The 13,544-nt window shown below is 43.9% G+C and overlaps 1 protein-coding gene across 1 annotated transcript in view; it reads right to left on the bottom strand.

The window, feature by feature from the left end:
- Positions 1–13,544, bottom strand: part of Slc22a3 (solute carrier family 22 member 3) — an 89,141-nt gene that overhangs the window by 35,940 nt on the left and 39,657 nt on the right. The window contains exons 2-5 of the mRNA NM_019230.1: positions 7,469–7,572; positions 2,375–2,529; positions 1,088–1,256; positions 161–278 (exon numbers count right to left, since the gene is read on the bottom strand). Of these exons, the coding sequence (NP_062103.1) occupies positions 161–278; positions 1,088–1,256; positions 2,375–2,529; positions 7,469–7,572 (546 nt within the window). The remainder of the gene's footprint in view (positions 1–160; positions 279–1,087; positions 1,257–2,374; positions 2,530–7,468; positions 7,573–13,544) is intronic.

Raw genomic sequence — 13,544 nt, 5'->3', positions numbered from 1 at the left:
TAGTCGGGTGTTTAAAATATATGTATGTATACATATATTTATACATGTATAAATATACATATATATATGTATAATTTTAAGAAGGAGCATGAAACATGGAAGTCATAAAGAATTAATTCACCCAACTAAACAGTTTCCTACCAGCGATGAATGACGTTACCTCTGAGTAATTTGACGAGAGGTGTTTCCCATTGCACTTAGCCACACGCCTCAGGATCTGCAAGGCTTTCTCTCCCTGCTTCCGGGTGATCAGCCAGCGGGGAGACTCAGGGACCACCCTGTGAGGGAGATGATTCTTGAATTAGGTTAGAAAACTGGAATCCTGGAAGCTTGGGTGGTTTTTCCCCGGCCAAAAAAGATCTTGCAACAATGAGCTTACAAGTTAGGATAGGTCTCAGAATTGAAAACAGGCTCTTGGAAATTAAGTTTTTTTTCAAATTTATGAGGAAATGGCAAAACCGGTAACTTGGCTATAAAAAATTCTCTATGGCACATAGGTTTTGCAAGAGCAGGGAACCCTACAGTCCTACATCTCTGATTACAAATATGAAATGGATTGGGGACTAGTCAGTATTTAGGAAAAGGCAAAGTCTTTACCGTATTTATAGAGCTTGGCTTGACCATACATTAAAATTCAGTGAAGAGAATAAATTATATCCAAACCCCCGTAAGAGCAAAATGCATATATCTGGAACATCTTGATAATTTAATTCTCTGACACTCTTAACGTCTCATTCATCAAAGAGTGTCGATTTGCTTAGTGGATCTTTTTGCTTTTACTCTGCATGTTGAATGCCGAGTTTGCTACCTCATAGTTCTGATGAAAGCATTGTAAAGGGACAAATCATAACACGATCACCTAACCTGGAATTCAGTATTGGGGCATTTTACTGTTTGTAGTGACAACCGTCAGTAAAGCAGCCAATCATCTCTCTAGGTTGTCAAATTTCTCTAGAAATGCTCTAAGCCATGGGCCTTCTGGAGATTGAGGAAATCCCCTCTGTTGCTTTCTCTCGCACGTGGGCTGCTTTGGATTCTACATTCATGTGCAATAGGATAAATACGGCAGTGACCCAAATCCCATTACCAGTAATAAAGGAGGAAGAGAAAGCTAGGCAGCGATATGGCTAGCTGGATGCCCTGCCAGCTGGGGGTGAAGTAGGCAATTCCGGGCAGAATGATGATTCCGAGGGTGAAGAACATCTGGATCACTATTCCCACAATCCTCCTCTGTTTCGAACCAACTATTTCTGTCACTAGAAGGAAACAGACACAGGAGATTAGGGAAGTTCTCAGCATCAAAGCAAACAGACTTGACACCCGTTAAAAGTCTATTGGCATCACTGGAATGTTCTAGAACGTGAGGACATGGAGGCTTCCACCTGTGCAGAAGTGCTGGAGCTAGCTTTCCCAGTTCCTTACACTCACTTTCCTTTGCTCTGATCCTCAGGGACCCAAGCCAGCACCCTCTGGGTACAAATGAAAAATGCCATAAACCTATGCTGGTTTCAGGACACCTCAGCATACTGCTGTAAGGGTCATTGTAAGTATCAAGATAAACATGGCAAGCTAGCTAGTCATCACGGAAGCTCTAAGGATTTGTACATTGTAGTCTCTCTGGAACAGTTACCATGGGCCAATGATTTCCATCCTGAGATGGTTTATAGAGTATGAATCTCATTGTTTGACGCTTCGTGGATGTGACAGATCTCTAAAATCCACCTGGGAAATTTTGTTGCTGGAATCCTGACCTCCTCTGCTCATTCCTACTAACTGTTTTGTTGTTGTTGTCCTCAGTACCCTGAGACACACTCACTGCCTTGCAACTGCCCTAACATCATGATTTCAAACATCCCCATAGACTTGGTTCATGTTAAAAATGCCACACACTTGAGTAATCCCTCTGTTCCAGCCAGGCTCTCAGTCCTTCCTTGTACCTTCTCTCCTTTTCCCACCATACAGAGAGCTTTGGGTATCTAAAGCACACTTGCTAGGGTCCCATACAGTAGTCGTGGGAAAGATTGGAAGTCCGAACATCGGGGACAGTGATATCAGATGACCTCCCTCATTTTCTTGGCCATGAATCCTCCACCACTTGAAGTAGGTGGCTGGTTTGGACTCCAATTAGAGACAAAAGGGAACGGCCTGGACCAAAGGAACATAAGCAAGGGACACTGTTTAGTATCCCGTATCCTAATTTAAAGCAGGATCCCAGTCTCTGACGCAACCAGAATTCCACCCTAAACCCTTGTCTGACTCGTGGGATACTGCTAGGAGGTGTCCAAGATTTAGCGTTGGGGAAGGCTGAGCCAGACCCCTCCCCCAGCATGCTAATTTTCCCACAGATGAGTGGCTGTCACGGGACAAGTCTTACCAATCACAAAGCAAGTCATCCAGGCCCCCTTTCCAAACACCCCTTGCAGGAAGCGGAAGATCACAAACACAGAAAAATTCGGTGCAAACGCCACCACAACTCCCGTGATGCCAACGCCGAAACAGGATATTAAGTAAACGATGAGCCTGCCGTATCTTGAGGAGAGAGAAAGAGAGAAGAAAGAGAACCTTCAACACCATCGTCAACGCAGTGGAGATAGACGGAGTGCAAGAAGACGTTAAATGTTCAAAGAAAAACATGTCCCGTGTAACTCACCACTGCAGTAAACAATATTGATAATATTACCTATGAAACCAGAGATAATGGAACTTGTCTCCAGAGTGATGTGATAAAATTAACACCCCGCATGGCTTTAAGACTGAAGGTTCTCCGGTGGTGACCACCTCTGCAATGCTGCTCTGTAATACAGGTTCCCTGCTGACCTGCTCCTGACCTTGCTGCCATCTTTGTGGGTGGAGTCTTGGGGAGGGGGAGGAGACAGGATGAAGCAGCCCTGGAGCATTCCAGAAGCCTCCATTACAACCCTGTCCCATCCAGCTGCCAGTCATGACCTTGCACAAACTCCTGAGCTCTCTAAGACTCCGATTCTGTTTGTTCCCCCACTTACCCCCTCTTTTCTAGTTCAGGTGGCAAAGAATAAATAAAGTTCTAACGTGAAAACTCTTTGTAAGGTTCCTAGTCAATGTGTGTTGGTATTGATTTTTTTTCCATGAGTTAGAGAACTCAAACAAATAGTTAAATAGCTCAAACAAAGCTCAGGGTACTGTGGTCGGTTTCCCAGTCTGGCACAAATAGATTTCCTGTAGTGACAGATGAATGGCTTTTGGGTGCTCATTGTCAGTGACCCGTGAGAGCTTTCATTCTCTGTCATTTTCCCTACAAATATCCGAAACAGCATCCTCACTTCTGTATTTTTGCATCAAGGGCAGAGACAGAAGCAGCCTTAGTTTACCAATATGTTTTTAAAAGTCAACTTTAGTTTTTAAGGTAGTTTTAGGTTTGAGCAGACTTTAAACAGAAACATATAGTGTTCCCGTGGACAACCTCCCCTTTCACACACGTGCAGCTTATCCTACCCTGTAATAATTAATAAGGTGACATCATTGCAGATGTCATCACCCAAGTCTACAGTTCACACTAGGGTTTCCCACTGTCTCCCTACTTGGCAACTTTCTAGAATGTTCTAAAGATGGGATCTTACAACTTGTCGTTTATTCAGATTGGTTTCCTGAACCTGGCTATATGGGCTTAAGTTTCCTGGATATCTTTTCAGGGTTCCTAACTTGAGCTTTTTAGTAAAGAAGAATATCTCACTGTCTGAACATATCATGGTTCCTAAGTCCATTCACCTACTGCAAAACATGCTCCTCTCCAGATGCTAGTAATTCTATCCATAAATCTGCTGTAAGGTCCACACAAGAGTTTATGTGTGGCTGTACATTTTAGCTTTGTTGGGTAAATACCAAAACTGTAATTGCTAGTCTTGTACATTTAGTTTTGCAAGAAACTGACAAACTGACTTCCCCACTTCTGTGCCATTATGTGTCCTACCAGCAATGAACAACTGTTTCTGTGGTTCTACATGCTTGTTCATATATTACCCTGTATTCATTTGGTTTTAAAATTGTTACATGCCGGAGTGTTTTGTATCAATGTATCTCTGCACTAAATATGTGCAGTGCCTGCAGAGGTCAGAATAGGGCATCAGATGCCCCCCCCTAGAACTGGAGTTACAGATGATCGTGAGCTACCCCAAGTATACTGGGAATTGAACCTGGGTCCTCTGGAAGAGCAGCCAGTGCTGTTAACCACTGAGCCATTTCTCCAACCTTTACCCCGTGTTTTTGCATCTGTGTTTTTGAAAGCTAATGTTTTATTTTTCTCCTAGTATGTTCACTGGCAGTAAGGTAAGGCTGTCTTCACAAAAATAAGTGAGGATGTGCTTTTTTTTTTCTTTTTTCTTTTCTTTTCTTTTTTTCTTTTTTGGAGCTGGGGACCGAACCCAGGGCCTTGCGCTTGCTAGGCAAACACTCTTACCACTGAGCTAAATCCCCAACCTGAGGATGTGCTTTAATCTTTATCATCTGAAAGAAATAGAAGCAACTTGGTGTAACTTATTGTCTCTGTGGTACAATTTACCTGCCCCAAATCTCAACCTGGCACTTCCTGTCTGGGAAGGTGAATTATTGACTCTATTTATTTAATAGACATAGACCTATTAAAATGATCTATTTCTTATGTGAGTTCGGGTGGGTTATGTCTTTCTAGGAGCAGGCCCACTTGGTCTTGGCTGTTAAATCTGGGAAGATAAGGTCATTTCTATTGTTCCTTTATTATCCTTTTAAAGTCTATGGGATGTGAAGCCATTTTTTAAAGGCATCATTCATTTGAGTCCTATTTTTGTCTCTTAGTTGGCTTAGCTAAAAGGTTACTAAGGCTTTCTAAAGATCCAACTCTTGACTCTACTAATGTTCTCTATTGACTCACTGTTTTCAATTTGATTTTTTGTTCTGATTTGTATTATTAATTTTCTTCTGTTTACTTTGGATTTAATTTGGTCATCTTTGTTGTTGTTACTTAGCATGAAAACTTAAATGCTGAGTTTTAGAGAAATCTTATGTTCTAGTAAACATATTAATGTTATAAGTCCCCCTTTGCATTGTTTTTATGCACCCATAAAGCCTGGTACATTGTATTTTTATCTGCAGTGGGTTTAAAATACTTTACATTTCTCTTGAGATCTCTTCTTTGTGTTAGCAGATGTATAATGCTTAATTTTTAAGTGTTTTGGGGGTTTCCAGTTTCCTGTCACAGATTTATGGTTTAATTCCTTGAAGACAAAAACCAACTGTGGTATGACTTTCTATTCCTCCAATTTCACTAAAATTATTTTATAGCCCAGAATATTAGCTTTATTAAGGTCTGTTTGTATTTGAGAACAAACTGTGTTTTGCTATTATATATCCAGTTGATCAGTGCTGTTGAATTCAGTTACATCTTGGTTGTAATAATCTGTGGATTGGATACATTTTTAGATACAAAGTATTAGAGTCTCCACAATGAGGAACTCATCTCTTTCTCCTATGGCTCCATCAATTTTTGCATCCTGCATTTTGATACTCTGTTGTTAAAGATTGTTGTGTGTTGTTGAATGATTATAATTAACTCTGCGTATTCCTTGTGAGGTTTGCCCTGCCTGGTATTAACATAATGAGTTCTACTTTGGTTATTAGCATGGTAGACGTTTGTCCATTCATTTACCTGTCACTGTGTTCATCTCTATACATAAAGTGAGTTTCTTGTAGACAACGTATTGTTGGGTCTTTTGCTCCATTCTAAAAATTGCTTGTTCTGTTGAGTCTTGGGCTGGGTATAGCTCAGGTAATAACAATTCTTGTCTGGAATGCATGAAACCCTACAACGGTGGTATGTGTCTACATCCTGGCACTTAGTTGGTAAGCTTAGGACAACCAGACATTCAAAGTCATTCTTGACTAAATAGAAGTCAAGCTAACTTGAGCTACCTCATTGAAAACCTCACTGAAGCTAGAATCTGACAAGTCATCTAAGCTAGCCAGTAGCAGAGGTCATTAAGCCTTTCCTCTCTGTCCCACCTTTTAGCACTAGAGTTACAGGTATGTACTGCCCTGCTCAGTTTTTATATGTGTGTTGAGGATCCAAATCAAGTCCTTGTCCTTGGACAGCAAGCACTTACCCACTGAGCCATCTCCCCCACCCCTTTTCTGATCTTCTAATAAACCCATTAATGGGTCTTCCTTTCACAGTGTGATGGTTTGTATGTGCTTGGCCCGGGGAGTGGCACTATAAGGAGTTGTGGCCCTGTTGGTGTAGGTAAGGCCTTTGTGGAGTAGGTGTATCACTGTGAGCATGGGCTTTCAGACCCTTGTCCTAGTTGCCTGGAAACCAGTCTTCCCCTAGCGGCCTTCAGATGAAGATGTAGAACTCTCAGCTCCTCCTGCACCATGCCTGCCTGGGCCTTGCATGCGCCCACCTTGGATGATAATGGACTGAACCACTGAATCTGTAAGGCAGCCCCTATTAAATGTTGTCCTTATAAGAGTTGCCTTAGTCATGGTGTCTGCTCACAGTAGTAAAACCCTAACTAAAACACATAGTGTTTGGTATTTGCTATTTCTTTTCAATTCTTAGAATTTCCATCTGTGTTCATACCATTTATTTCTTCCCACTGCATTTTACCGGTTAACCACTTACCATGTTGACCATGGTTCTACATTTTTCTGGTTTAACAGTTTAGACACCCTTTCCATGCTCATGTCTGGTTCTGATGTGTGCTGTACCTGTTCAAGCCGTGGGTTTGTCTGCTGGTGTTTTATGTTTTTTTCTTTGCTTTTTAGTACACCCTAGGGCTCTTTCTCTACAGTCCTGTGATGAATCTTAATTGTTTCTTTAGCCTGTGCATGATGATGTCACAGGCGTTTCTCAGGCTTTTTTTTTTTTTCTTATTTGGTGATTATTTTCTTTTTTTTTGTTTCTTTTTTCTTTTTTTTTTTTATTAACTTGAGTATTTCTTATATACATTTCAAGTGTTATTCCCTTTCCTGGTTTCCGGGCAAACATCCCCCTCCCCCCTCCCTTTCCTTATGGGTGTTCCCCTTCTAACCCTCCCCCCATTGCCGCCCTCCCCCCATAGTCTAGTTCACTGGGGGTTCAGTCTTAGCAGGACCCAGGGCTTCCCCTTCCACTGGTGCTCTTACTAGGATATTCATTGCTACCTATGGGGTCAGAGTCCAGGGTCAGTCCATGTATAGTCTTTAGGTAGTGGCTTAGTCCCTGGAAGCTCTGGTTGCTTGACATTGTTGTACTTTTGGGGTCTCGAGCCCCTTCAAGCTCTTCCAGTTCTTTCTCTGATTCCTTCAACGGGGGCCTATTCTCAGTTCAGTGGTTTGCTGCTGGCATTCGCCTCTGTATTTGCTGTATTCTGGCTGTGTCTCTCAGGAGCGATCTACATCCGTAGTTGATAGAAAGCGTTTCTCTACCCATACCTAGGCACCATGGTATAATAAAGTAATTGGTTAGCTTACCCATACCTACCTGTCCGCTGCATAGCCCAAGGTAAAAGCCCCAGCCAGGAAGCCAAGGTTCAAGATGGCTTGGGTGAGGTCCAACATCCAGGCGTTGCCGCAGACAAGGTCAAACTGGGGAAACAAAGAAACGCACATGAAGATACCCGGGGAGGCTCGTCTTCAAAGCATGGGCTCTCTAATATACCAACAACCTTTCCAAGAGCTTAGTTTACACATGCCTCACACAAAACTAGAAGATGGGTCACATGCATGTTTATATACATTGATCTGGACGTATTTCCGTGGTCATTTTAAGTGCCTGCAGGGGATCGAATTCCTAGTATACTATGAATACTGGCATTCTACAAATAACGCTGTCAGAATAATCTATGATGTGTGAGTGTGGCATGTTAGTGCTGCGACAACCACCTGCCAATCATCGAGCAGAATGAGCTTTACACTTCCACTTGCAGTGAGCTATACAGAAATCGGCATTCAATTTTTAAAAGCTTTCTGGGACAATCTGGCCCTGACCCGTAAGAGGATGTTTATCATTAATTCAAGTTCTCAAAGGCATGGTTCTAATTCTGTAAGCATATGTGCGGTTATCTGGAATAATTGCCCACTGGCGTTAGAGCTGTAACAAAGACATCTAGAGAAATGCACAAAGAAGCCTGGAAAGCAAACAGATTGTTACCAGAAAAGCCAACGTTTTGCTTTAGAGAAGAGACAAGCAATGTCAGATATAAAAGCCCACACAGTAGGGTTTGCTTCTCATGGCTGAGCTTTACATAGCTGAGTTGGGCAGGGTGGGTAGGGACAGGCACATGGCCCCTGACAGGAGCCGCCTTCTTAACAAGGTGTGGTGGCTTCCCTTACGCTGTATGAATTTAAATACCCCCCAAATTGTCTTTAAATCCACATATTTCCTCGATTATAAAACTGGTTCTCTTCCTTACTCCTCCATAAGAACGGCAGTCAGAAAGCATTTTTATATCCTGTATTTATAGAGGATTAATTAAAAATAGATGCCTAGTCACATTTTCTGAAATACTCTGAAGGCCGTCCAGGCTGGATAACGCCTGCTTTTCCGTGCTTTCTGCATGCCAGGGACCAATGATAGATTCTGCCTCTCTCGGGCCCTTTTGCCAGTGTGGAGCTGCTTGGGTGTAGGGAGCTAAGGTGAGATCAGAAAGAAGGGCTCCGTTCTGGTCTTGACACAACTTCTGTTCCCATTGCGGCTGTGATAGTGGAGGCTGGAGGCTGGAGGCTGGTGTCTGGAGTCTGGAGTCTGGTGTCTGGAGGCTGGAGGCTGGAGGCTGGAGGCTAGTGACTGGTGGCTGGATGCTGGTGGCTGATGGCTGGAGTCTGGTGGCTGATGGCTGGAGTCTGGTGTCTAGAGGCTGGTGGCTGGTGACTGGTGACTGGTGGCTGGTGACTGGTGACTGGTGACTGGTGGCTGGTGTCTGGAGGTTGGTGTCTGGTGGCTGGAGGCTGGTGGCAGGTGGCTGGAGGTGCCATTCAGTGTTTACAGCCCTGGCATATCCACAGGTGGGCAAGGGATCTCTGACCCCACTGATTGAGGTGGGATGATCTGCCTTAAACCCGGGCCACTCCCTCTGTGGCACCTTATGTAAAGCACATGGAAGAAAGCTCTGCCTCTGCCTGCTTGCCCCCACTGCCACCAGCAAGTCCCTTCCTTCCCTGGCATCAGAGCTCACGTCTTTGGGGTGCCCACATGTAGTATACTGATGGGATGTCAAAGTTGGTCATCAGCTGGGCAGGGGCTCATTACCAAGACCGCACTGCCTACCTTTTTCTGGTCCTTCCAAATTAGTTCAATAGAATCATTTAGTTAGGTCTAGCCCAGCCTAACACATCTAGCCTGGCTTCTATTTTTATGGCTGGGACAATGCTGGCTTGCAAAGGTACAAAATAAGTGTCAACAACACGTGTATTGAACAAATGCACGGATGTACTTCTGTGTCTGTTGGATCAGAGACCCTGTAGTATATGTGCTGCCGAAGCGAGCACAGAGACCCTGTAATTGCCCCTCTCTTGCCCAGAAATCATGCCCCAACCCTTCCATTCCTGGACATTTAACAAGGAAGCCTCCTGCATCGTGGCTTTCCAGTTTCTTCCCTCTTGTTTACAGCTCCCCCATGATTAACCCAGCCTGAGAGAACCCTCCATTGTAAATTTATCCTCTTGTCTACAGCCTTCTTCCCTGCCAGAGGCCACACAGGCTATTTCACATGGAACCTCTTCCCTTTCTCCTCTGAAAACTGGCAAGAGTCAGAAACTCCCTTTGTGCTGGGCATCTGAAGGTTGTCTGTGCAAGACATCGGCATGGTACTGTGAGGTGGCGCTCGCTCTCTGTGATGGCTGTTCTTGGCTGTCACAACTGACTACATCTGGCATTAACTAAAACCCAAGCAGCTAGGTGCACCTGTGCAGAATCCTTCTTGACTGAGTGGGAAGACTTAACCCTACATATGGATCTTTTCAGGTAGGAAGATCGCCTTAAATCTGGGCCACGCCTTCTGGTGGCAGACTCTATAAAGAACACGCAAGGAGGAAGCGCTTGCTCCGTGCCTGCTTGTCCTCATTCTCACTGTCAAGTTCATTCTTCACTGGCATGAGAGCCCGCCTCTTTGGGGTCCCAATTCAAATGTAAGAGCAGCTGAGACATCCAGCCTCACGGACTGAATAACTACTGGATTCTTGGACTTTCCTATCAGGAGACAGCTATTGTTGGAGTAGTTGGACCACAGCATGTAAGCCTCTCTAATAAATCATTGTAGGAATAATAATATATATATAATAAATATTATATATCCCATATAAACATTGGATATATGTATATATGGGAAATTGAATTTATATGATATGTGTGTTTGTATCTGTGTCTGTCTGTCTGTCTGTCTGTCTGTCTCTCTCTCTCTCTTTCTATATTTTTTTTCTATCAATTCTGTTCCTCTAGAGAACCCTGACTAATAACACTCTCTAAATTCCCCCAGGACTCACTGTGATTATCTATCTCCTGAAGGGCAATTCGTTTTAGCCTTCCTTCCTATGAACTTCTTTCATTCTTATATTTTAAAAACATACTAGTGTGCAGGTGGGGGTATGTGCACTCATGCTGGGGGCACATACGTGCCAGGTGAAGGTCAGAGGACAATGTCATGGAGTCAGTTCTCTCCTTTGATCTTGATAGGGGTTCCAGGGCTCAAACTCAGGCTGTTGGGCTTGCAGGGCGAGCATCTCTGCCTGCTGAGCCATCTCAACAGCGGATCCTACTCTGTTTTATACATTGTAACACACTAGGGCCAAACCTGAGGGTTGAAGCTCTCTCTGTGTCTTCAAGAACATACAGAGCTGCCGGCAATCAGTGAACTCTCCTAATCCTGGGAACTGAAGGGTGCCTCCCTACAGGACGCCCATCACACCTGTGATGGCTCTCCCTCCTCATCCTCCCCTACTTGAGGACTGGTCACTCTCGGGTGCCTGTGGTCAGGATACAGTCTTTCCTAATGAGGCACATTTAAAAGTAACCTCCCACAAGGCTGATTTCTTTTGTTAAGTGTCAGTAGTTTCTTGTATGGGGAGCACTTGAGACTCATGTGCTCTGTGTGACAGCTTGCTCATGGTGAGTAGCACATTTCAGCATCCTGAGGTGGCCACTCCAAGCCTCTGAATCTTCTCTGCATTCCCTACATGCTGTTGTAATAGATGGCTGAGCTACATTTACTGTGTTTAAAGAAAGGGCAGCAGATAGTAGCACCTGGGGGCTGCATAGTCTAAGCTCCCCCCAATAAAGTACCAGGTTCATTTGACAGTTAGGTCTCCTCAGGAGACCTAAACCCGACACTGATCATAACTCAGATCACCAAATTTACTGACATTGTCATCAGAGACAACAAATGTGTACATCTGTCTCTTCAGACAACCTATGCAAAGCAAGTGAGCCATATTCAATTTGATTTTCCGAAGTGTATATATCAGAAACATTTAAATATTCTTACCCCTCATAAATCTATGTGTGGCTGTCTGTTACTTATTAATCTTCAAAGCCACTTTATACTGACAGTAGCTTTCCTTGGCATGGGCAGAAAGTCAGTCTGATAAAAAGTTTCAGGCAGCTCTCTTGGAAGGCTGGAAGGACCATGTACACCTCGTTCTGCAGAAAGCATGGGCCACTGTAGGGAAATTAAGTATCTGAAGGATTTCCAACTAAGGCCTTTTTCTTTGAACTTCCCAGCTGTTAAAATCCAAAGAGATATTATGTTGCTTTGAGTTTAATGGTTCAACGCCTGGATAAGATATTGATATATGTGAAAGTTGCAAATCTCCAAGTTTTCTAAAAGTGAAAACAACGGAAGTTTTCTGGTACACGAATGTCAAATCTAAGGTTATAAATAACACAAATATTTAGAAGGCCTTGCTTGCTCCCCAAACCATGGGGGATGGGCCTCTGATCACCAGCTGAACTTCCCACGAAGGTCTAACTTAGCTATCTTGACCCAAGTCTCATGCTAGAGACAGGATAGTCAAAGGACTTCAGTCATAAGTCATGAGAGATAGCCCATTGGTCAGCTGCATTTGGAAGGGGGAGGGGGAGATCTCCAAAGTCAAGCCACACTAAGTGCCTCCTTCTCAACTGAGCAGTGTTAGCCTTTAGACCTGGCTCCTTTGGCGACTGGTCTCCAGTGTGGTGGTGAAACCATTAAGAGCAGTGTCTTCTGGGAGATGGTTGTATAATCAGGGGGAGGGGGAATATCTAGGGGAGACATTAACCACAGTTCCGTCCAGAGTGGGTTGCTATAAAAGGAAATGAGGTGATCTCTGACTCCCTCTCTTGCCAATGGGTCCTCCTGCATGCCTTTGTGGTGCTGTCCATCCTGAGGTGCTTAGCAGAAGCCAATCAGATGGAATCACCTGATCTGGGAGTTTCAACCTCTAAGTCTGTAAGCTGAATAAACCTCTTTTCTTCATAAGCACCAAGTTTCAGGAATTCTGTTCTAGTAACAACAACAAACACGTTATAAATGGAACCACTCCTAATCAGCACTGGGCCCAAAGGCAGGAGCCACTAAACTCTTCATTGTTGCCAACACCAATGGCAGTCTCAGCGTCATTGTTGGGTGTAGTATGCCCCTGCTATGACTGGCACAGTCCAAAGCAATCACACATCGATTTGCACAGACAAGTTCTAAATCAACAGAGAGGCACCAAAACAGAGCCATGCATTGATGAAGATATACTAATGAAGAAAACACTTTGGGTTGAAACTCCAACTCTTATAGCCATAATAAATACATCTTTAATAAGATCTGGTGGAACTATGTGGAGATCATCATTTAATAATAGCAAGGAAATGCTTCCTTATATAAGATATGAACCAGTATGACAAGCTGCAGGTATAAAAATGAGTCACAGGTATTTCTAGCTAACTTGAAGTTGGCAACCTTGCCTTAATGCATTAAGCAGCTGAGGCTGGGGAGGAACACTGTGAATGTTCCGGTCTACTTTCTGTCTTTGTGAGCAGCTTGTTACGCATTGGAAAGCCAAGGTCAACTTATGGGAAGCAAAAATACACCAACTGAGACCCAAATGGAGGAACTGAATGGGAGAGATTCAGAGGAGTGACTGGTGGGCACAGGAGTCAGGCTTACCCCAAGCTGGAATTGGATTAAAATAAATGATGATGAAGGCCACTTGGGGTAGAAGAAGTGCAGGCAGCGAGGTGGGAATCATCAGGGAGGGTTTGTGCAGTCAGGGCTGGAGGGTCCGGTGCTGAACCCAAAGTGTAATCACCTCACTTGCAGCTAGAAGGGCCTGTGGTGATGGCCCAGCGTCCAGTGACAAAACTCAGTGCAGAGAGGCTCCCCGAGGGACAGAGGTTTATAGAACCTGCTGGTCCCTGATCCCTCCTCCACAGCTTATCCCAGGCATAGTCAAGGCATTATTAACAAAATGAAATGATATGTAGAGATGTCTCGAATGTGTGGCTTTTGGCCTGAGCTTGTGACACTGGGAGAAATCTAATTATTAGCCCAATTTGACAACTTGCATACCCCCTGGCAAGCTAACCTGTGCCCTCC

The sequence above is a fragment of the Rattus norvegicus genome, chromosome 1 (assembly GCF_036323735.1).
Source record: "Rattus norvegicus strain BN/NHsdMcwi chromosome 1, GRCr8, whole genome shotgun sequence".
NCBI classification, from domain to species: Eukaryota; Metazoa; Chordata; class Mammalia; order Rodentia; family Muridae; genus Rattus; species Rattus norvegicus.
Note: the sequence above shows the minus strand (reverse complement) of the source record. Positions and strands in the feature narration are given on the sequence as shown.